Source organism: Montipora capricornis, chromosome 9 (assembly GCF_036669925.1).
Source record: "Montipora capricornis isolate CH-2021 chromosome 9, ASM3666992v2, whole genome shotgun sequence".
Classification (NCBI taxonomy): domain Eukaryota; kingdom Metazoa; phylum Cnidaria; class Anthozoa; order Scleractinia; family Acroporidae; genus Montipora; species Montipora capricornis.
This window is the reverse complement of record NC_090891.1, coordinates 17,783,238-17,807,865: the sequence shown is the minus strand read 5'-3', so window position 1 is coordinate 17,807,865 and position 24,628 is coordinate 17,783,238. Positions and strand designations below refer to the sequence as shown.

Genomic DNA, 24,628 nt, shown 5'->3' with positions numbered 1-24,628 from the left:
CTTTTTGGGCATTTTGGGCGTCATGAAATTAGATCACTTTGCCGACATAGCCCCTTTGTTAAGGTTCAAAATGCAACCAGGTTGACAATCAAACGTAGTTTAATGCTTCATGGTTTTGAGCATTGTTAATGTGGCTTAAAAAACTTACAATCAAAGACCCAACGTTCGCACACTCCTGTCTGGTTTCTTAGTCATGGGAAAAGGAAAGGAAAGGAAAGAAAAGGAACTGGAGCACTAATTGAGACACTGTAAACTGACATTAACAATAAACGTCAATAAAGTCAAAAAAGACGTTGTACAATTAAAGGTATGGACAGTCAAAAAAAAACTTAATGCTCATACGTTATAACAATGAATACATTTGATTCGATACGGCAGAAATTCGACGTTTGAATTGGTACCGCATTTCTGCTGCAAGTTTGACACAGCCTGTTGAACTTGAGGCAGAAATTCGACAGGAGATTTAGAAGTCGCACTTCTGCAATGTCGAACTCAAGTCAATTGACTTCGACACGGCGGACGTGCGACGCTTGAATCGGGCCTCAATCAGATGTTACATTGTACAATAAAGACTTATAACTGACAAAAACTTTAAAGTTTAACTTGTGCCATAATAGAAGAGAATATGACTCTCAAGTGTTCTTTCGAAGGTTAAGAAAAGTAATGATCTTAAATTTCTTCTCTATGAGGGACTCTGTAGCCAGGCATGAGAATGCACTGTAGAAAATAAACGATAGATATGGCTTTTCCTGTTTCAGAACCCTTTTAGAAAATTCGCATTCCTCTTTTACCTGGTTGCGCTGAATGCTTGAACCTGCACGTGCTTTGCTTTGAACCCCTCAAATATGGCTGAATGAATTGTCAACAATTATCACTCTCTAATTCTTCTGGAATACCCAATCCTGCAATTTGAATAACACCCTGGATTACTTGTCATCTCCTTTATGCTTGACATCTTGATAAACCTTGAATGGTAGTCCATTAGCACAAGACATTTCCTCAATCAGGTAAAATTCACGAGACCTTGTAATTGGTTTGCGTTATTTCTGTGACACTAAGTAAACTTTTCATTTTCTCGGTAGTTTACGTGGAGCTGCAATGTTCATTCAGCAAGATGGCCAAACAGTTCTGTTCTTGAACGGCAGCCCTGGAACCTTTGCCGAAACCCCCGCTTTTCCAATCCGCTCGAAAAACTTGACCATTGCCGTGTGGATCAAATTCCTGACCCGTTCAAATCCACCGGTTTATGGTGACTGGTCAGCTCCTTTTTCCTTCCGACTCTTTGTTGAAAATGGTCCTTTCCGCCTGCAAGTTAGAGACGGTAACGGGAGAGATCTTTTAACTCCATCTACAGGTGGAAAGTAAGTCGTTTCAAATTTCTTTTATGCCTATCGATAGAGATAAAACACAAAAAGCAAAGGAAAATGTTGAACTTTAGGAACAACGGAATTGACTAAAGACGTGATTACTTAAAATACATCAATTCATTCTCTTTTGCATTTCCTACTCGTTCTCCAGTCTCCTGTTTCAACTACCCTCTTCACCCTCGTGGAGGCAGAGCGGCTCAGTGGTTTGGGCACTTGTCTTGAGATCCGGAGATCCCGGATTCAAGACCCATCCTGACCGCTGGTTGAATTTGATCCTGATTCAACTTCCCGGCTGCACTTGTAAATAGCTAACTGGTTTACCTGCGGCCAGTTGAGATTCTTTAAAAGTTGTTGTTCCGGCCACAGTTGTTCAAAAGATGGATAGCGCTATTCACCGGATAAATCACTATCCATTGGATACGGTAATCGGTTTTGCCATTACCTATCCACCGGATAGTGATTTATCCGTTGGACAGCACTATCCATCGTTTGAACAATTGGAGCCAGCCTGGTCTAGATCTGTTGTTTCATTTATTTCGTTTCAGTGGCCCTGAAAAGCCCCTTTGGGAAGTGTTCAACAAGTACTAAATATTTATGACTCATTTTTAAGATCAGCGAAGAGGACACAACCAATTAACCCTCACGTCCATATTATTTCCATGGAGTCGCTTAAGTTCTATTGATGAAATACTTGGAGCGACTTCCATTCTTCCAAAATCCTGCGGAATAGCATTTTTTCCAATCCAACACGATCACCTTTGCGAGTTCCTCACCAATTAAACTATAAAAAATAAAGAAAGCGGAAACCGGCCTCGAATAGTGATGGGGCCAGAACAACGGAAATGGCAACTTGTTCGGCGATTGGGGAACCTAAGGTCAACATCGTAAGGTAGACCCGAAATTCCGATACTTGATTCCAGAAAATATTTATGTTCCATTCTATCCTTTTCCCGGAAGAGTTCCCGAAGTCTTTCGTTGTATGGAAAGCGTCCTTAATTTAATCCTTAATACAAAGAATTAACAGATATTCGTTTGCTGATTTCAAAATTGTTTATTGACAGTGTGGTCCCTACCAATCGATGGAGTCACATTGCTATCACATGGAATCGAGCATATAGAAGAGCGAGATTGTTCATCAACGGAGAGAAGAAACAGGAAATCACGGTGGCACAGGAGAGAGATATTGATTTCATGGATTCTGGCCACTCAGTTTACGATATTGGTTTGAAGAGGGACGGCGGCACCGTGGCGCATGCATATTTCAGTGATTTGATGGTCTTCTACAGGGAGTTGCAGTTTTCTCCTTCTGAAAATGTGAATGAGATAAAAAATGTAATTTTCCTTACTCATCCACTTCACAATTTTGTCTAATTCTTTTGCTCTGGACTTATGACCACGACGGATTTCTACCGCCAAAGGGATATTTTGCGTGAGTACTTACGAGGAATTTGTTAAACAGTATCGAGCGTTGCATTTAGCTTACCCACATGCACATAAACGGACACTTTGATTATAAAGTTGAATTCAATGACAATGATAACGATATCGATATTGATAATAGAGCACACAGTTTGCTGGTTAACTGGGTTGAAATTTATCATGGCAATTTACGAAAAAAAAAAATCGGTCACACGAAAAAGTTTGTTAGTAAGAGTACCTTAAGTTTGCTAAGGTAAAAATGTCCAAACAAAAAAAAGAATTTGGTTTCACTTTGCATAGGTGACCATTCTCAATCCCATCTTTCAAAAATTCTCATGAAAGACTTGTGATTAGCTATAAAGGTCTGGTTTCGCGGGAAAATCAAACTAAAAGTAACTCGTTCTGCAAAAACGCCATACAGTCCACAAACACAATAGACTGGGGTCTGGATGGGGGAAAGGAGGGAGGGTGGAAATGTCATTAGTCAGCTAAAATCTCTTCCATTTGTCACTTAACTTTTGGGCCATCTGTCAGTTGTCAGTTAACTGGCTGCTAATAATTAACTGGAGACCTAATTAAAAATCATTCCTCTTTGAACCATAAATAAATAAATAAATAAATAAATAAATAAATAAATAAATAACTTAATTAATTAAAATATATTCAATACAAAATCCTTATTTTCTACTATTTTTTCATCACCATCCCAAGGATCTCAATTTAACACAGAGAAATGCTAAATTAACGCCTAATTTTCAACTTGCTCATTGATGACATCAGTCATAGTATCTCTTAGGACCTCAACCAATACACCTTACAAATACTTTCGAAAACGAGCTCGTGCTGGACTTCGGGATTTGGAAATGGAGGTGCTATGCCGTGGTCCTTAAGTTCGAGGTTGTCGTCTTTCGAGTCAGTCTGGTATTCATCCACTTGTGTAGGTCGCTCATCAACAACAGTCACTAAGAAATCGACGAGTCTTCCACGAACGTTAGTTGCGTCAAAGAGCGTGTCGTCACGTGATGAAGTGCCAACTCATCTTCAGCCTCTCTAAGGATTACTCAAGGTAAACTGCTGGGGAAAGGGTCCCAACCTCGATCACAGGGTCCCATCGGAGTACCCGGAGAAAACGAACTATTCAGTTTATTGCGTATTCGAAGACGTACTTAAGTGGACACCGTATTTACTCGTATAAGTGCCGCCCCGAACAAGCGCCGCCGCAAATTTCAGTTTCGTTAACGGTCGTTGCCATTTAGACGACACTTGAATTAAAAAAATTTTCACTGGTAAGTTTGTCCATTGCAAATGAGGGAAAAAATACGTAATCTAGAACTAGATTAGCAGCGAATGTCACTTGGAATTTAGAACAAAAAAACTCAGAAAAAAATTTGGAAAAAAAAATTAAAAGTTGAGTGAATGATATCGCACTCAGTTCACTGGCTGATGAGCAATCGCACTTAGCCACTATACTAAAAAACGAAGCTTACTCTAACACTTCATTGAAAGCTAACCGAATAAAAAGGCTTGGTTACTTAGAACGGCATCAACCGTCAAAAATGCCAACGACCGCCCTCAAATATTCGCTACATTTGGGACAAAAAAAGGAAATAAGTGCCACCTCTAAACAAGCGCTGCGGTCCCGATGCAGCGCTTATTCGAGGAATTTCGTCCAATTAAAAAAACACTAAAAGGTAACTCTAACAGAGTATAGGGAATTTCTTTGCGTCAAAATCGATGTTCTTCAGCTCAAAGTGATTATATTTCAGTGCTCGTCCATTAAGTAAAATGTCGTAAGATTCAAATGGTGACCATCAAATGACGTTTCTATTACTCTCCGTACAGAAATATTGCTGTGTGGCGTCCAATTTTTAAAAAAGCTCCACCCTCAAATAAGCGCCGCCCTCGAATAAGCGCCGCACTTCAAGCGCGAAAAATTCAATAAGCGCCGTGGCGCTTATTCGAGCAAATACGGTAGTTTGACCAGACGCTTAATGCTTCTTGTACCCTTCTTCATACAAGACGAATTTAACAGACGCAGAAAAAATTGTTTCCCTAAGTTTGTCTCGGACGGATAATGCCTGTTACACCGTTCGTCCCGTCTTTACACCAGATAGATAACATGAGAGACGCATATTTATTATGGACATGCGTGTTCAATGATGGTCGAATGCTGCATCGGAATCAAGACGATTAAAGCCAAGGATAGCTTTTAATAACGCCACAAGCAGACATTTCGTTTTCCTATTCGCGTGGCCTTCATGTAACTGATGTTTTGGAGTCAAGTTGTTAATGATTAATTTTTAACAGACGTATTGGAAAGCTCAGCGTGACGGTTGCGGCCTGGCATGAACGCTGAACTAAAAAAAGTCTACGTTATAATATATTTTAACCGAAAAAGGCTATCAAAAGTCGGAAATTTAAACGATTATCAAAGAAACCAGATTTTTTGTCAGTTCTCAATAAAACCGACTATAAATCTTAAATTTTCAGCTATTTGTCACTTGTCAGTTAACCCCAACCAGACCCTCACAGTAGGTCACTTTCAAAAATACCATAATGTTCTTTGTTTACCTTACAAAATTTTGCATAAGCATTGTTTTTATCTTTTCCTTGTTCCATTGTAAGTCCCAAGAAAAACTGGACTGGAAACAATGCTTATGCAACATTTTGGAGTACAAACAAAGAGTGTTACGATATTTTTTTTAAAGTGGCCTATGAAGTACGTTGTACCCTCCAAGTCAATGGCTCCTGTCGCAACTAGGAATTTAAAAAGACTACTGATAATAAGGTACTTCCACGGCTCATTCACTTTGCAATAAGGAATCAATGTTTTTTCTTTTTCAATGGATTATTGTTTTGTTTTAGGCTTTATCACCTTCTCTTTTGTATACTAAAAGTTCTTAACCGGATATGAAGCAAAAATAATGTAGGTTAGTCACGTGGTATTAATAAAGTTAGACGGGACAAATATATTTTAAAAATGTACTGACTCTTAAATTATGAGTAAATGTGCTGAATATTACATGGCACTAAATGGTTGTAAATGTTGTTTACATTCAATGTAATAAATTAAGTAAATAGTTATTCCTTAAATGTGTGCATAGCCCAAAAGTCTCGATCTGTGATAGATGCTGCTATCACATTTTCGTATTACTTTTTTTTTGATCGGCTGATGCTAGATATTTGCGGGAAAAACGTGAAGGTAATGTGTGCTTTGCAAGATCCATGATTTTGAAGTAAGCACGAGCAATTCCTCGTCCGGCTACTCGGTTGCAGACTAATCAGGAGGGCTTGACACCATAGCTGTGTGTTCGCGAGCGGTTTTTGAGGTCGCCTAGTGAGTGAAATTTCGTGAAAACATTTCCTTTCCCAACTTGCTTAAAGTTAAGGGAGTCGGCAAATTGCAATAGAATTTTCATTAAACCACCAAACCAGGTAGCTTAAGCGAGTTGGCAATTACTTTCGGCCAATGAGGAATCGCTTGCGGTTATTCAAATCGGAAATTTAACAGGCGTGCTATTTTTATTATTTGAATTATTGCATTGGCCATTTAATCTTTCCCGTAAAAACACGTATCATTTTTGAATCACTAACGTTTTATGTTTAACCGGAGAATTAGGGAAGCAGATGTTCGAAGGAGTAATAGTTGTTGAGTTTTATTTCTCAGTTATCGAGTTCCGTAAGTATAAAACTTAAAAATGGATTGCTTTAAAATCAGAAGAGAACCAATTCACCGCTGCTGTTGAGAAAAGTGTATGCCGGGCAAAACCTTGACAAGTTGCATCTCTGTAGCCTGAAAGTTAAGATATAACTTGCCTGTGTTTAAATTAATTTGAAATAAAGAGAATAAAGAAAAAAAATTCCATTTTTTAATTGCATGATGCTGGCCGTTGTAAACCGTGTTTTAGAAAATATTTCAATGTGATTTATTGTGCCTTTGGACCGTATTTTGACTCGTCACGCATAATTATTTAAAAGTAATTTGAGATATTTGTCGTCATTAAAAACTTTATGACGAAGTCGGCCCAACAAATGTGTCGAGATTAACACCTCTCTCTCCTTTGTCTCTCGCTCTGCCTTATAGTGTGAGTCTTGTTACAACTCCCACTGAGATTTAGGTATTTTTTTTTACCTAAACAGCGGGGACCCACATTCCTGACCCAAGTTAAGCTCCTCATGTACATTGCGTTCATGACCACCTATAGCGCGTAAGAAGTCAACACCCAATTTCATCCAAAATGATTGCCAATTATGGCAGTTTCAACATACGACATTCCTCGCTACACATAGCTACTCCTCTAATGTATTAGTGTTTCTTCGTTAACATGTCTCCACCAATGGCAAAGCATAAGCACCTCTTTCCTAGCTCAAAGAACTCACAATTACTTCTTCAATGCTCCCTGGCGAAGGGCTTACGCTGAAAACGTTAGCCACCTTATTTTTCTCCGGTGGAATCCCGATCTTATCAACTCGCCGCAGTAACAAAGCCTCCCAAGAACACCAATCCTTGCATTTATATGGCCTGCCCTGATGCAATAAATATAATTACAGTTACCTAAAACAGCATGTGGTTTTGACAACTATTATTACATTGCCTCTTGCAGTGCTTCATCCAGGGAAATATCAGTATGTTTTACTCGTTGCAGCGAAAATCCTTTTTCGCTTTTTTCTACCATGCAGTTTTATTCACATAAATCATTTTAAAAATGAAAATTCAACAGTGTGATAGAATGTCATTCTTTCAAGTAGGGCAAGCAAAACCACTTGGGCCGGGAAAAACTTTTGATATGTGACGTAATTAAGGTGTCATCTGTTTGGCATTTTTAAGATAAATTATTTAATACGGTCAGGTCATCCTGAGTGTGGCGAAACCTCAATATAACTTGAAGGTGGCTGGTTAATATGTCGACCCTCTGTTTTTCTGTCAGGATTTTAATCCTTGGGTTATTTTTAAATGTACGTTACGGAGCAAACGCCACAAGCCTGATGCGAAATGAAGGACAATCATTTGCGTTTGCCAACTTTGCGATGAACAGTTTTCACTATTTAAACATTACTCCTTTAATGCAAGTTATGGTAGATGCATTCGAAGAATGCGGACTGAGTTGTCTACAACACAATTATTGTTTCTCTTTCAACGTCGCAGCGTTTAGCGACATAAAAAAGCAAAATACTTTATGCGAACTGGTAGCCAGTGACAAATTCAAGGAATCGCATAACTTTGTGGCCAGCCAGCAGCATCATCACTTCAGCATCACGGTGAGTAAAGCAAACGTTCCATTTTTTTATTAGTTGAAAAGACGAAGCATTGTCATCAGAAAATCCATCTTTTTTTCTCGAAATGTTAAAAAAATAATAATAATAAAATAAAATAAGAAATAAGAAAATACGTGACGTTCCCCAAAAATGTTGGCTCATTTGCAATATATATTAAGAATAATTTCGGCTTTGAGAAAAGAAGCTGGTAATATGGACGAAAAAGTCACGATAGCTTGCTTCGCGAAAAAAAGTATCTCTAGGAATTCAAAATCGCTTTCACGCAGTCACTGCTGTAAGTTAATTCTGCATGCCAGAGATATATGGATTAAGTGAAAACTCAATTCGAAACGGTGAAGTAACTTAAATTTCTCTGACCGTGATGAAGACCAACATAGGCCAACATTTAGAATTCATTAGACGTCATTATCCTAGGCTTCTCCAATTCACAATGTAAATTTAATAGTGAGTGGGATAATCATAATGACATGTTATTTTTTAAGACTCCTTGCGACAACGAACCTTGTAAGAATGGGGCAACTTGTTTGGCTAAGTACGAGGATAACAGCTACGATTGCGCATGTATAACAGGGTACGCTGGAAACTCTTGCGAAACAGGTATTTTAAAAGATATTATTTATAAATATATTTTTAAGGAAATCAAGAATTAGAAGGAAGGAGTTAAGATTTTGTTCGATTCAACCAGAATATCAAATTTTCCTTGAGACATCTGAAATTAACTACATTTGTAACATATAGAGAGCAAAATTACTATTAAAATGCTGATTGCATGAGACGCGATTTGTTAGCTTTTTTAATTGCCCCGGGCAAAATTAATTTCATTATTATTTTTCATGTCTTTTAGCAGGGCTGCTTTTATTGCTTTGGTGTTGTTGTACAAATATTTAGGGTTAATGTCACTGGTATTTTCGAAAGTTGCAGAAATTGCCCTCGTCGCCAGGGAAATTTCTACAACTTTAGTCAGCAAGCCACACTTTCCTCTTTCCAATTAAATCACTTCAACGTTTTAATAAACGTGATAATGAAATAAATTGCAAAATTATTACAAGACTTTGTCAGCAAACGAATAGCGCAATAACGCCCCTCTTCAGTTCACTGGGTCTCGATGAAAATGCTTTTGGTGAAAAGCAAAGTTCTGAGAAAAACAAATTAATGGAAAACATAATTTATTAATCCATGATTCGAATCCCATTTGCTCTTGTTATATAAAAGATTGGCTAGACCTGTGAGACCTCGTTTCCAATTTCATCGAGTCCAACTCTGGCTCACGCAATCTGTCAAACATTTCACCTTTCCCGAATCATTCATTCTCGTCACCACAGCCTCGGATCAACCCAAGGCTTTGGGAAACTCTAGGCAGGAGGACATGCGTCGTAGAGTTCTTATAACCAAAAATTGGGTATTTGGGCCTTAAGGAGCCTGCTCACTCCTCGTGCTAACATGAATGCACCAATTAGAGACGCTTTTGATTGTTCTTCAGGAAAACCAATGAGGAGACACTTTGTTTCAGGGTTTCCCAAAGCTCTTTTCTCTCTCAGTCAAGAGAAGAGAAGAGAAGAGGTCTTGGGTCGAGAATACGAAACATTAAGAAGTCTTGTCCATGCGGTCATTCAAACAAACCAGTGACATGACAAAGGAGGCCCGGTCAGAAAATTCCAGCCTGTTTTGAGCCGCATGTGACATTTTGCAGAAAGACTCGTGAGTAGTCCACCTCTTTCGGGGTTAACTCATGCCCATTGTCTACCGCCGGAACTCCCTTTTGACCGACTACCAAATGGCTTGATAGATCACTCACTGGTCACGTCAAACAATGGCTTGGGCAACTCCTGGACTTTCTTTTCTAGGCTTCTTTCAAACTGATTATTAGGTTGTTTTATTTTCTACATCGACCTCCTAGGTCGTTCCGTAATGTGATAAGTTTGTTTCGTGAAATGAAATTTTCAGGCCCGATGAGTAACTGTTGGTAACCTGAAGGCTTTGAAAACTCTTAACTGCTTTTCAACTCATGTGATCATGAAGGAAGAAACGGATGGATTCATTACCAGAATCTAGTTATTACTTGCCCTGAATCATGTAAAAGCAATCTGGCCTTGTTTCAATTTTCAGAAATCACTTTCCATTGGAAGCTCGCTGGGACGGACAAACAAATCAAGTAAGGTCATTAGTATTCTTAATTGAACTTTCTAAAATACTATCACCATTAAGTTACCGGTCATGGGTTTGGCTTCCATCTTTCCCGCTTCTTTGAAAGAATTGTTGTTGCTCCCTTTCCTCTTTCTATTATTCTACCCCAGTAAAATTTCTGTTGATGTATTCTTAATGCTGAACGACTCATGAAATTGTAAGTACGGAATTGATATCTTCATTGAAACACCCTCGCACCTCAACGACTTTTTAAAACTTTTCGAAACTAAATTTGAATGGACGTCAATCAAATGTTTCCATGACAGTAGTCCTGTTCACTTGTCGGCTGGTGAATTCGTCATGGAAACATTTGATTGACGTCCAACCAAATTTACTGGTAACCGGTGTAAAATCGCAATAAAGCTTACTGCGATGTTTATTATTCTGCGGAATCTCATCTTCAAGCGCCAACGGCCAAAGTAATAATTTATTATTACTTACTCGACGCAAATATCTATATGTGCCAAAATGCGTTTTGGCTAAAATTATTCAAACTTTCGACGCCAAGCCACGAAGAGCTGACCCGAGACCACGGCTACCGAAATCACTCCTACCAATCAGCATCCTTGGTTCCCACGGTACATTCATACTATCGACCTCGACGCCGATGGAAACCGATGGAATATGTGTGAACTGTACTGAAGAACCGCGAAAAGATATCATAATGGTAGTCGAGTAGTAAACGAAGCAAAAACTCCAATTCGATCCCGGTCATGTTCGGAAATTTGCTTTAATGGAAGTCTAAATTCGGTTTGGCTCTTAGCGCTTGCAGAATTTATACGTCTCTCAGATAGTACGCGCGTTGTGATTGGGTAAATTAGCGAGCCGTATCCTACATGACAGTCCGCTGCAGGGCCAGCTAAATTTCAAATTTCGATAAACATTCTCTAGTAAGTTTTTCGTGTCGTTTCTGTTTCATAAACTTATAAAACTCTTTGAATCTTGCAAGCAACTATTTCAAACAGCCAAGAAGATTTCATTTTTGGATTTTGACAGGTCCACGGTGGCAGTTGAGCCTCCCACTTGACTAAACTATAGTTTTCTTTCCCGCAATTAGCGTAAATCAAGTCACATAAGACGTTGTACAATGCTGCTAAAGGTATGGGCAGTCAATAAAAAAACTTAATGCTCATACATTATAACAATGAATACATTTGAATCGACATGGCAGAAATTCGACTTTTGAATTGGTACCGCATTTCTGCTGCAAGTTTGATACCGTCAGCCTGTGGAACTTGAGGCAGAAATTCGATAGGTGATTCAGATGTCGCACTTCTTCCGTATCGAACTCAAGTCAATTGACTTCGACACGGCAGAAGTGTGACGCTTGAATAGGGCCTCAATCAGATGTTACATTGTACAATAAAGACTTATAACAAAAACTTTTAAGTTTAACTTGTGCCATAATATAAGAGAATATGACTCTCAAGTGTTCTTTCGAAGGTTAAGAAAAGTAATGATCTTCAATTTCTTCTCTATGAGGAACTCTGTAGCCAGGAATGAGAACGCACTGTAGAAAATAAACGCTAGATATGGCTTTTCCTGTTTCAGAACCCTTTTAGGAAATTCGCATTCCTCTTTTACCTGGTTGCGCTGAGTCCTTGAACCTGCATGTGCTTTGCTTTGAACCCCTCAAATATGGCTGGATGAATTGTCAACAATTATCACTCTCTAATTCTTCTGGAATACCCAATCCTGCAATTTGAATAACACCCTGGATTACTTGTCATCTCATTTATGCTTGACATCTTGATGAACCTTGAATGGTAGTCCATTAGCACAAGACATTTCCTTAATCAGGTAAAATTCACGAGACCTTGTAATTGGTTTGCGTTATTTCTGTGACACTAAGTAAACTTTTCATTTTCTCGGTAGTTTACGTGGAGCTGCAATGTTCATTCAGCAAGATGGCCAAACAGTTCTGTTCTTGAACGGCAGCCCTGGAACCTTTGCCGAAACCCCCGCTTTTCCAATCCGCTCGAAAAACTTGACCATTGCCGTGTGGATCAAATTGCTGACCCGTTCAAATCAACCGGTTTATGGTGACTGGTCAGCTCCTTTTTCCTTCCGACTCTTTGTTGCAAATGGCCCTTTCCGCCTGCAAGTTAGAGACGGTAACGGGAGAGATCTTTTAACTCCATCTACAGGTGGAAAGTAAGTCGTTTCAAATTTCTTTTATGCCTATCGATAGAGATAAAACACAAAAAGCAAGGGAAAATGTTGAACTTTAGGAACAACGGAATTGACTAAAGACGTAATTACTTAAAATACATCAATTCATTCTGTGTTGAATTTCCTACTCGTTCTCCAGTCTCCTGTTTCAACTACCCTCTCCATCCTTGTGGAGGCAGTGCGGTTCAGTGGTTTGGACGCTTGTCTTGAGATCCGGAGATCCCGGATTCAAAACCCGTCCTGACCGCTGGTTGAATTTGATCCTGATTCAACTTCCCGGCTGCACTTGTAAATAGCTAACTGGTTTACCTGCAGCGCTATCCATCGTTTGAACAACAGGAGCCAGCCTGGATGTAGATCTGTTGTTTAATTTATTTCGATTCATTGGCCCTGAAAAGCCCCTTTTGGGAAGTTTTTAAAGATCAGCGAAGAGGGCACAACCAATTAACCCTCACACCGGTCCATATTATTCCCAGCCGCTTAAGTTCTATTGATGAAATACTTGAAGCGACTTCCATTCTTTCAAAATCCTGTGGAATAGAATTTTTTTTTTCAATCCAACGCGATCACCTTTGCGAGTTCCTCACTAATTAAACTATAAAAAATAAAGAAAGTGGAAACCGGTCTCGAATACTAGAACAACGGAAATGGCAACTTGTTCGTCGATTGGGGAACCTAAGGTCAACATCGTAAGGTAGACCCGAAATTCCGATACTTGATTCCAGAAAATATTTACGTTCCATTCTATCCTTTTCCCGGAGGAGTTCCCGAAGTCTTTCGTTGTATTGAAAGGGTCCTTAATTTAATCCCTAATACAAAGAATTAACAGATATTCGTTTGTTGATCTCAAAATTGTTTATTGACAGTGTGGTCCCTACCAATCGATGGAGTCACATTGCTATCACATGGAATCGAGCATATAGAAGAGCGAGATTGTTCATCAACGGAGAGAAGAAACAGGAAATCACGGTGGCACAGGATAAAAATGTTGATTTCATGGATTCTGGCCACTCAGTTTACGATATTGGTTTGAAGAGGGACAGCGGCACCGTGGCGCATGCATATTTCAGTGACTTGATGGTCTTCAACAGGGAGTTGCAGTTTTCTCCTTCTGAAAATGTGAATGAGATAAAAAGTGTAATTTTTCTTACTCATCCACTTCACAATTTTGTGTAATTCTTTTGCTCTGGACTTATGGAGTTTTTGACTCAAAATATGCATGACCACGACGGATTTCTAGCTACGGTCAAAAGGATATTTTGCGTGAGAACTTACGAGGAATTTGTTGAACAGTATTGAGCCTTGCATGTAGCTTACCCACATAAACGGACACTTCGATTATAAAAGTTGAATTCAATGACAATGATAACGATATCGATATTGATAATAGAGCACACGGTTTGGTGATTAACTGGGTTGAAATTTATCATGGCAATTTACGAAAAAAAAAATCGGTCACACGAAAAAGTTTGTTAGTAAGAGTACCTTAAGTTTGCTAAAATGTCCAAACAAAAAAAAAGTTTGGTTTCACTTTGCATAAGTGACCATTCTCAACCTCATCGGTAATAAATTCTCATGAAAGACTTGTGATTAGCTAAAAAGTTCTGGTTTCGCGGGAAAATCAAACTAAAAAAAACTCGTTCTGTAAAAACGACGTATAGTCCACAAACACAATAGAGGGTCTGGATGGGGGAAAGGGAGGGGGGCGGGGGGGTGGGGGAGGGTGAAGGGAGGGTGCAAATGTCATTAGTCAGCTAAAATCTCTTCCATTTGTCACTTAACTTTTGGGCCATTTGTCAGTTGTCAGGTTAACTGGTAGACTTTCGAAAAGTCCTTCGTCTAGATACGCACGGAACGAAGGACTTTTCATACTTGATTGGCGCCAATTTAGCGACCCAAAAACGGGTCGCTGAGCTAGGCCAATCAGAGTAGTCCTCGTGGACCCCAGGGGATAGAGTTGTCAATCAAAATTTGCCACACGCAGTGAAGCGTGATTTTCAAACATGCTACTAAAGTTCAGGGCTTGCGAATGACGTCATCTCCTTTTTGGCGCGAGACGCAAATGAAAACTTTGCAAGCGAGACAAGTCGACCTCTCGCGACTTCGTCGCTCGCTCATTCACTTCGCGTACGAAAAATCACGATTCGCTCGCCGAAACATTTTCTTCTGGGGTAATCGTGAGGTCGACTTGTGGCAAGTCTAGTTAACTGGCTGCTAATAATTAACTGAGGACCTGATCAAAAATCATTCCTCTTTGAACCATAAGTAAATAAATAAATAAATTAAAATATATTAAATACAAAATCCTTATTTTCTATTTTCTATTTCTTCATCACCATCCCAAGCATCTCAATTTATCACAAAGAACTGCTAAATTAATGCCTAATTTTCAATTTGCCCATTGATGACATCAGTCATAGTATCTTTTAGGACCTCAAGCAATACACCTTACAAATACTTTCGAAAACGAGCTCGTGCTGGACTTCGGGATTTGGAAATGGAGGTGCTATGCCATGGTCCTTAAGTTCGAGGTTGTCGTCTTTCGAGTCAGTCTGGTACTCATCCACTTGTGTAGGTCGCTCATCACCAACACTCACTAAGAAATCGACGAGTCTTCTACGAACGTTGGTTGCGTCAAAGAGCGTGTTGTCACGTGATGAAGTGCCAACTCATCTTCAGCCTCTCTAAGGATTACTCAAGGTAAACTGCTGGGGAAAGGGTCCCAGCCTCAATCACAGCGTCCCATCGGAGTACCCGGAGAAAACGAACTATTCAGTTTATTGCGTATTCGAAGGTGTACTTAAGTGGACACCGTATTTACTCGAATAAGCGCCGCCGCAAATTTCCGTTTCGTTAACGGTCGTTGCCATTTAGACGACACTTAAATTAAAACAATTTTCACTGGTAAGTTTGTCCATTGCAAATGAGGAAAAAAATACGTAATCTAGAACTAGATTAGCAGAGTATGTCATTTTTTAGAAAAAAATTTGGAAAAAAAATTAAAAGTTGAGTGAATGATATCGCACTCAGTTCACTGGCTGATGAGCAATCGCACTTAGCCACTATACTACCGAGTTAACAACTGCAAACGTTGCGATTTTAAAGTCTTTAAATGAAGCTCACTCTAACACTTCATTGAAAGATAACCGAATAAATAGGCTTGGTTACTTAGAACGGCATCAACCGTCAAAAATGCCAACGACCGTTTACGAAACGGAAATTAGCAGCGCCGCCCTCCAATATTCGCCACATTTGGGACAAAAAAAGGAAATAAGTGCCACCTCTAAACAAGCGCTGCAGTCCCAATGCAGCGCTTATTCGAGGAATTTCGTCCTATTAAAAAAAAACACGAAAAGGTAGCTCTAACAGAGTATAGGGAATTGCTATGCGTCAAACTCGATGTTCTTCAGCTCGAAGTGATTGTATTTCACTGCTCGTCCATTAAGTAAAATGCCGTAAGACTAAAATGGTGACCATCAAATGACGTTTCTGTTACTCTCCGTACAGAAATATTTCTGTGTGGCGTCCAATTTTTAAAAAAGCTCCACACTTAAAAAAGCTCAGCCCTCGAATAAGCTCCGCACTTGAAGCGCGAAAAATTCAATAAGCGCCTCGGCGCTTATTCGAGTAAATAAGGTAGTTCGTCCAGACGCTTAATGCTTCTTGTACTCTTCTTCATACTAGACGAATTTAACAGACGCAGAAAAAATTGTTTGCCCAAGTTTGTCTCAGACGGATTATGCGTGTTACACAGTTCGTCCCGTCTTTACACCAGATAGATAACATGAGAGACGCATATTTATGGCCATGCATGTTCAATGACGCTCGAATGCTGCATCGCAATCAAGACGATTAAAGCAAACGATAGCTTTTAATGACGCCACAAGCAGACATTTCGTTTTCCTATTCGCGTGGCCTTCATGTAAGAGATGTTTTGGAGTCAAGTTGTTAATGAGTAATTTTTAACAGACGTATTGGAAAACTCAGCGTGACGGTTGCGGTCTAGCATGAACGCCGAACGAAAAAAAGTCTACGTTATATCTTTTAACCGAAAAGACTATCAAAAATCGGAAATTCAAACGATTATCAAAGACAAAAGTTTTTTGTCAGTTCTCAATAAAGCCGACTATAAATCTTAAATTTTCAGCTATTTGTCAGTTGTCAGTTAACCCCAACCAGACCCTCACAATAGGTCACTTTCAAAAATACCATAATATTCTTTGTTTACCTTACAAAATTTTGCATAAGCAGTGTTTTTATCTTTTCCTTGTTCCATTGTAAGTCCCAAGAAAAACTGGACTGGAAACAATGCTTATGCAACATTTTGGAGTACAAACAAAGAGTGTTACGATATTTTTTTTAAAGTGGCCTATGAAGACTATCAAAAATCGGAAATTCAAACGATTATCAAAGACAAAAATTTTTTGTCAGTTCTCAATAAAGCCGACTATAAATCTCAGCTGTCGGTTAAATTTTCGGCTATTTGTCAGTTGTCAGTTAACCCCAACCAGACCCTCACAATAGGTCACTCTCAAAAATACCATAATATTCTTTGTTTACCCTGCAAAATTTTGCATAAGCATTGTTTTTATTTTTTCCTTGTTCCATTGTAAGTCCCAAGAAAAACTGGACTGGAAACAATGCTTATGCAACATTTTGGAGGACAAACAAAGACTATTATAAAGAGTATGATATTTTTTAAAGTGGCCTATGAAGTATGTTGTACCCTCCCGTTAATGGCTCCTGTCTCAACTAGGAATTTAAAAAGACTACTGATAATAAGGTACTTCCACGACTCATCCACTTTGCAATAAGGAAGCAATGTTTTTCTTTTTTCAATAGATTATTGTTTTGTTTTAGGCTTAATCACCTTCTCTTTTGTATACTAAAAGTCCTTAACCGGATATGAAGCAAAAAATGTAGGTTAAATCACGTGGTATTAATAAAGTTAGACGGGACAAATATATTTAAAAAATGTACTGACTCTTAAATTATGAGTTAATGTGCTGAATATTACATGGCACTAAATGGTTGTAAATGTTGTTTACATTTAATGTAATAAATAAAATAAATAGTTATTCCTTAAATGTGTGCATAGCCCAAAAGTCTCGATCTGTGATGGATGCTGCTATCACATTTTCGTATTATCTATTTTTTAGTTGGCTGATGCTAGATATTTGCGGGGAAAACTTGAAGATATTGTGTGCTTAGTACGATCCATGATTTTGAGATAAGCACGAGCAATTCCTCGTGTGGCTACTCGGTTGCAGACAAATCAGGAGGGCTTGAAACAATAGCCGTGTTTTCGCGAGCGGTTTTTCAGGTCACCTAGCGAGTGAAATTTCGTGAAAACATTTCCTTACCCAACTTGCTTAAAGTTAAGGGAGTCGGCAAATTGCAATAGAATTTTCATTAAACCACCAAACCAGGTAGCTTAAGCGAGTTGGCAATTACTTTCGGCCAATGAGGAATCGCTTGCGGTTACACAGTTCGTCCCGTCTTTACACCAGATAGATAACATGAGAGACGCATATTTATGGCCATGCATGTTCAATGACGCTCGAATGCTGCATCGGAATCAAGACGATTAAAGCAAACGATAGCTTTTAATGACGCCACAAGCAGACATTTCGTTTTCCTATTCGCGTGGCCTTCATGTAAGAGATGTTTTGGAGTCAAGTTGTTAATGAGTAATTTTTAACAGACGTATTGGAAAACTCCTTACCCAACTTGCTTAAAGTTAAGGGAGTCGGCAAATTGCAATAGAATTTTCATTAAACCACCAAAAGGTAGCTTAAGCGAGTTGGCAATTACTTTCGGCCAATGAGGAATCGCTTGCGGTTATTCAAATCGGAAATTTAACAGGCGTGCTATTTTTATTATTTGAATTATTGCATTGGCCATTTAATCTTTCCCGTAAAAACACGTATCATTTTTGAGTCGCTTTGGAATGTTAAGCGAGACAACGGCTGTAGTGAAAACACGTCCGATATGTTCATTACTACACTACGCACAGTTTGCAAAGCGAGGCAATAATTAAAACGACACTATGACAAATTGGAGTGTGATTGTGCTGGGTGCCTGAAGGACAGCAGAAGCCAGCGTTTACTCTGCGTCATATGTGGGTTGAGTTTCCCCTCTCCGCAAAAACCAACATTTGACTTGATTTTCTTTCATCGTTAATTTCAGTTTACAGTGTCCCCAATTATTGCTCCATCGCTAGAACGACGAGACACTTTCCTTTTAAGCTGGTGGTTATGCCATAAAATGTTTTTCCAGACATCCTTGAAGCTAGTCCCGTTTCGGAAATCCCTCTTACACCACCCTGAAAAAGGGCCTGGAACCCAACCCAGGCGGGAAAAGATTGGCTTTATTAAGACTCTACAAACGCCGATTTTGAAAGAGCATACCTGGACCATACACAGAGGGATTACGTGAGATAGCATTGCGCTTGCGTGAATTCAGTCTTTAACGCACTATCAGTGCGCATCGTAGCAAGGATTGAGGAACGGGTCCAATGGAGGGCACGTAATCCCTCTGTGTATGTTGACAAGATGGAATTCCAGTCGAACAGCAACTTCCGGTAAGTCTCGTACAACTTTTGCATTCCACCTTGTCACCCACAGAGGGACCTCGTGAGACGTCAAAGACAGAGGCACAGGGGAGAAAAAAGCAATTCCACACTCAAGTGAAACAATACTGGATAACGTTATTGGCAAAAATGTCTTCCATTATCTCTTTGCCATAGAACTTCGCAAAAGTGGTTTCTGATTTCCATCCGACTTTCGAAAAGATATCTGTCAGTAGAACATCGCTCGACTTAGCCTTTGAGGTTGAGGCTGCCCTAATACTATGAGGTTTTAAGATACTTACAACAATGTCTGAACCTTGTAATACAAACTTTACCCAAGGACGTAAGGTATCCCTTGACACGGGGCCATACGTTTTAACATACCTTTACAGCAGTTGATTATGTGCTCCTCTGATAAGCTTTGTCCTAGTCCGTAACTCCGTAAGGGTTGTTACAACACATAGTCTAGGATTTGCGAATGATTTCAGCTCAATCATACCATGCCCTTGGACCCTGGTTTGGACTGTTTAACATGTTCTTGAAGCCTGAAAGCCACAGTGAACCCAGTGACTTCTATGGTATCAACTTTTAGTAGAAGTATTTACTAATGTCATTAACATTGTGAGCTTCAGGGTTAAACTTTAGAGAGGAATCCTGTATCGTCATTGATTATAATTTCACATAATTACGTGCACATAACGTGACAAACGATAATTGCCTAATTACTAATTGACACAGAAACAACTGTGATAAGACAGCATCTGAAGGCCATCGGATTTCGAACTACATACCACATACTACATATTGTATTGACTGACCACTGCTTCAATTATGCGCTACACTTCTGCTACCAAACGGAATAAAGTTGTTTGAAACCGATCGCTTATTGAATATTGGTATACACCGATACATTCGAAATCCGATGGCCTTCAGATGCTGTCTTATCACAGTTGTTTCTGTGTCAATTAGTAATTAGGCAATTATCGTTTGTCACGTTATGTGCACGTAATTATGTGAAATTATAATCAATGACGATACACTCCCCCCGCCAAAGACGAGTTAAGCCAATATTTTCGTTTACAGTAATAGAGTGTTGCTCAAGTTATTATGCAGATAGGCTGTGTTCATCATTGGGTAACAGAACGACCAATTTGTTAACTGGTCTCTCAATTGTGACGTAACCTCTTCCGCTGTATTGCAATACCGGTTGACACATTAAAGGAAAGGGGAGCATGCTGGTCCTGCTTAAAACGGGGTCACAGAACTCAAGACTGTAGAGGCAAGAAACCATGTGGCGTTAACGACTGCAATAGGTTTCACCACAAAACACTACTTAAAGAAGAACAGGACAAAAAATCACCAACTAACATTGTTTCCGTAAGCGGTACTGCAAGTGTGTGTAATAACGAAATTGAAACGTGCTTACTCCAAATACAGAAGATACCTACAAAGAATGGATTTGCAAACGTTTTGTGGGACACGGGAGCGTCATTATGTTTTATCACAAATGCAAAGGCAAGAGCTGAAAACCTCAAGGGTATCAAGGCACAACTATCAATTATCAAAGTAGGTGGCGAAAGTGAAACCGTGGACACTTTTAAGTACAAGCTCCCACTTATTGACAAACAGGCCAAAGCAATCGTGTCCGACGTTTACGGAATCGACAAGATAACCTCCCCCATGCCATCAATCGACATACAGGGGATCTCTAAACTATTCAAAGACGTACACGAGGAAGATTTAATAAGGCCCACCGGAGAGGTTGATACCTTGATAGGTTATGAATACGCAGACTTCCACCCCTTAAAGGAACAAAGTTCTGGACATCTACTTTTATTGAGAAATCAGTTCGGACGATGTATCGGTGGAACACACCCAGTTCTTAAAGGAACCAACGAAAAGTCCCTCATTGGAACAACGTACGCCCATCATGTCAAGATAGTAAGAATCGAAGACTTCTACAACATGGAGAATCTCGGAATACAATGTAAGCCTCGCTGCGGTGGATGCAAGTGCGGGAGATGCTCACTGGGTAGCAATGCCTACACAATCAAGGAAGAAAAGGAGTTAGCATTAATTGAGAAAAATTTGAGCCATGACGCAAAAGAAAAATTCTGGACTGCAGAATATCCTTGGATCAGAGATCCTTTTGATCTCCCAGACAACAGAAGAGCAGCATTCGGCATGCTACTATCAACCGAAAAACGACTTTCTAAAAATAAGAAACACGCTGAAACCTATCAACAACAAATACAGGACATGATAGATAGAGATGTAGCTCGCAAACTAACACAAGAAGAATTGCAGAAATACAAAGGACCTGCTCACTACATTTCACATCACGAAGTGCTGAAACCAGACTCCAAGTCTACACCAGTAAGAATTGTCTTTAACAGCAGTGCCAATTACATGGGTCATGTAGTAAACGAATATTGGGCTAAGGGACCCGACCTTTTAAACAGTCTCCTAGGAATACTTATCCGATTTAGAGAGAATGAAATAGCATTCATAGGCGATATCAAGAAAATGTACCACACAGTCGGAACGGGAGTGTTAGAACAACACACGCACCGCTTCCTCTGGACAGATGTGCATGTAACTAGGGAACCAGACACATATGTTATTCAGAGGGTTTCTTTTGGAGATAAACCCTCTGGAACTATAGCAACTGTAGCACTACGAAAAACAGCAGACATGGCTAAAGAAAATTACCCGCAAGCATCTGAGCTCCTCATAAACAATACATACATGGATGATATCATCAATAGCGTTAACAACGTTGAAACTGCCAAAAGGCTCACGAATGAAATGGAAACCATCTTGAGTTACGGAAACTTCAAAATAAAGGAATGGATATATTCACATGACAAGACTGCTCCAGACCAGGATCTTATACCAACTAACACGAAAACAGCACACGAGAAAGTGATTTTTTGTCCTGTTCTTCTTTATGTAGTGTTTTGTGGTGAAACCTATTGCAGTCGTTAACGCCACATGGTTTCTTGCCTCTACAGTCTTGAGTTCTGTGACCCCGTTTTAAGCAGGACCAGCATGCTCCCCTTTCCTTTAATGTGTCACGCCTTTCTTGTATTGGTTTTGAGAGATAAAGCCTGCATTCATGAGTCCAGTGATTAGCACCTTCATGGTATAGGCATTTGTTTCGCTTATAGCGGGATGTACCTTGTCCTTCTGGGATGGCGACTTTGTCATCCTTTTTCTCTAGATAATGAAGTGAACCCCTTACTGGAAAGTTGCTGTTTGAGCGTAGTTCTGCGTTCTCGTATTCTATTGCTTGTTTTTGCTCAAGGAGAAATCTTAACAGACTTGGAAACTTGTCTCTTTTATCGATGGGATTGTGTTCGGAGCTTACCAGTTTCGCCCATTCTCTTTTAATATCATTTGGCAATTTTCTTGCTATTATGCTAACAGAACTGGTTGTGGTTATTTCTTTGTCTAGACCTAATCTTCTCAAGTCTCGGTAACCGTCGTCGATGACATTGATAAATTCGACGAATTTTTTGTTTTCGCCTTCTCTGATAGGTTTTATGTTTTGAATGGCGCACATTACGACGTCAGCAACCTTTGCAGGATCGCCGTATTTTTCGTCCAGTCTCTTCCACATCGCAGTAATATCATCATCGACGCTTTTACCGTATCGGCTGGTTCCTTTCCAAGACATGATCGAAGAACATATGATGCGTTCTCGGCATTAATTGACGGCATGACTTGTTTTTCAAAATCTGTTTTGAATTGTGGATAATTTCTTACGTTTCCGTGAAATGACGGCATCTTGATTTTTTCAAGTTGTAGCGGATTGCTTTTGTCTTTTGCCTTGCTATCGTTTATTTTAACCGAGATAAATGCTTCGATGCGGCTACTGATCTCTTGATGGCGCGCGTGCATGTTTCGAATCCATTCGATTTCCTTTTCAACGTCTTCGTTGTCAAGTAGCTCGAGCATTGTGTTATGTAATGCCTTACAATCCGCGAGCGCGATATCTAAATCTCTTTCGGTTTTGCGCAAAGCTTCGGGGGCATTTTGGGATGCCATTGCATCGTATGCGTGTTTCACTAATGTGTCAAAGATAGTTTTCATGGACTTCTTTTTTATACTAAATTGTTCCAATAGTCGTCTGAGTTTTTCTTGTTCCAGTCTCATTGATTCCTGTTTGTGAAATTCTTCCACTCGTTTCTGCTCGTGTAAGGTGTGGTCGTTGACGTACTGCGTGTGAGTAGTCGCTGCCTCTTCGTATAATTCTTGCAATTCGTTTATCCATGCTTCGTTCAGCTCTATTTCGTCTTCGGCTAAGTGTATCATGTAAATATCATGCTTACCTTCGACGATATTCCAAGCTTCATGTAAGTCCGCAAAGGTTCTTTTAACTGCTTCCATGCCTTTGTTTTCATCGACGGACTTAAAGAATTCATTTCGTTTCCTTGTGAATCTTGCCTTGGCTGATGTCCTAATTCTCTTCGCTTCTTCTCTCTTCGCCTCTTCTGCCATTCCTGGAGGATTCTCACGGATTTCGAATGTTAACGAAGAGGATAATTCTATCTCAAGTAAATAGTGTTTATGATCCACTCGGATTAGCAAGTCCTCTGACCGTCAGGGCAAAGATTCTCATGAAACGGTTGTGGCTTCACAACCCAAAATGGAATGGGATGATCCTATACCCGACGAAGATCACCAGAACTGGGCTAACTTCTTACAGGATCTGAGTAAGATGGAAAAGATTAAAGTGAATCGATGCACTAAACCTAAAGAAGCAACGGGAAATCCAATCCTCGTGATATTCAGCGACGGATCTAATGATGCATATGGCGCATGTGCGTATGCTAGATGGAGGCTTCGTAATGGAGACCACGCAACCACCTCATCTTGTCCAAAAACCACCTCGCACCTTCCAAGAAACTATCGATAGACCGGATAGAGCTCTGTGGTGCATTGTTAAATAAAAGATTAAAAACCATAATAACAGAACAATGCAGATACCGTTTCGAAAAATGTTACCACATCACTGATTCTCAAATCGTTCACTCCATGATCCAAAAAGAATCCTATGGATTCAATACCTTTGCCGCAGTGCGGATAGGAGAAATCCAAGAGGGAACCAATACGAAAGACTGGTACTGGACCGCAAGCGAATTTAACATAGCTGATTTGTTAACAAGAGGAAGTAAACCAAACGATATCAACATAAACAGTGCATGGCAAATGGGCCCGAACTTCCTTCAACTACACGACTATGAATGGCCAATTACGAATACATACTCGGAACAAAAAGTTCCCATCAATACGATTAAACTGGAGCTATCTTCACCAGCTGTTCAAACTAACACAGAAGATACACTCGCGTCGAGGATAAACATCGAGAAATATTCAGATTATAAAAAATTGCTACGAATTACAGCCCGAATTTTGGCCATGTACAAGAAAGAAATGAAGCCAACATTGAGAAATGCAACACGAACGCTAACAGCAGATGACATCAACAAGTCCGAACGTTTCTGGATTCTGGAATCACAAAGTTTGATGCAAAAGGATATCCAATCGGGTAAATACAAGCGGCTCTGCCCTCGCAAACGAGACGACGGAATTTACGTTTGTTGGGGACGTGCTAGAGGATGGGTGGAAATGA

General features: G+C 39.7%; 3 protein-coding genes across 3 annotated transcripts in view; all 3 read left to right on the top strand.

Annotated features, from left to right (window-relative positions):
• Positions 1-7,688: 7,688 nt before the first annotated feature.
• LOC138016797 (uncharacterized) lies at positions 7,689-13,740 on the top strand. The gene is made up of 5 exons (XM_068863977.1): positions 7,689-8,045; positions 8,546-8,660; positions 10,170-10,215; positions 12,123-12,401; positions 13,286-13,740. The coding sequence occupies exons 1-5, from the start codon at positions 7,689-7,691 to the stop codon at positions 13,593-13,595; spliced, it is 1,107 nt and encodes a 368-aa protein (XP_068720078.1). The 3' UTR covers positions 13,596-13,740.
• Positions 13,741-19,296: 5,556 nt separating this feature from the next.
• LOC138017388 (uncharacterized) lies at positions 19,297-21,978 on the top strand. The gene is made up of 2 exons (XM_068864485.1): positions 19,297-19,338; positions 20,428-21,978. Exons 1-2 carry the CDS (start codon positions 19,297-19,299, stop codon positions 21,976-21,978), a joined length of 1,593 nt encoding a protein of 530 aa, XP_068720586.1.
• A 2,052-nt stretch (positions 21,979-24,030) lies between these two features.
• The window catches only part of LOC138017387 (uncharacterized), a 1,205-nt gene continuing 607 nt past the window's right edge, over positions 24,031-24,628 (top strand). Inside the window, exon 1 of the mRNA XM_068864484.1 lies at positions 24,031-24,544. Within this exon, the coding sequence (XP_068720585.1) occupies positions 24,031-24,544 (514 nt within the window). The remainder of the gene's footprint in view (positions 24,545-24,628) is intronic.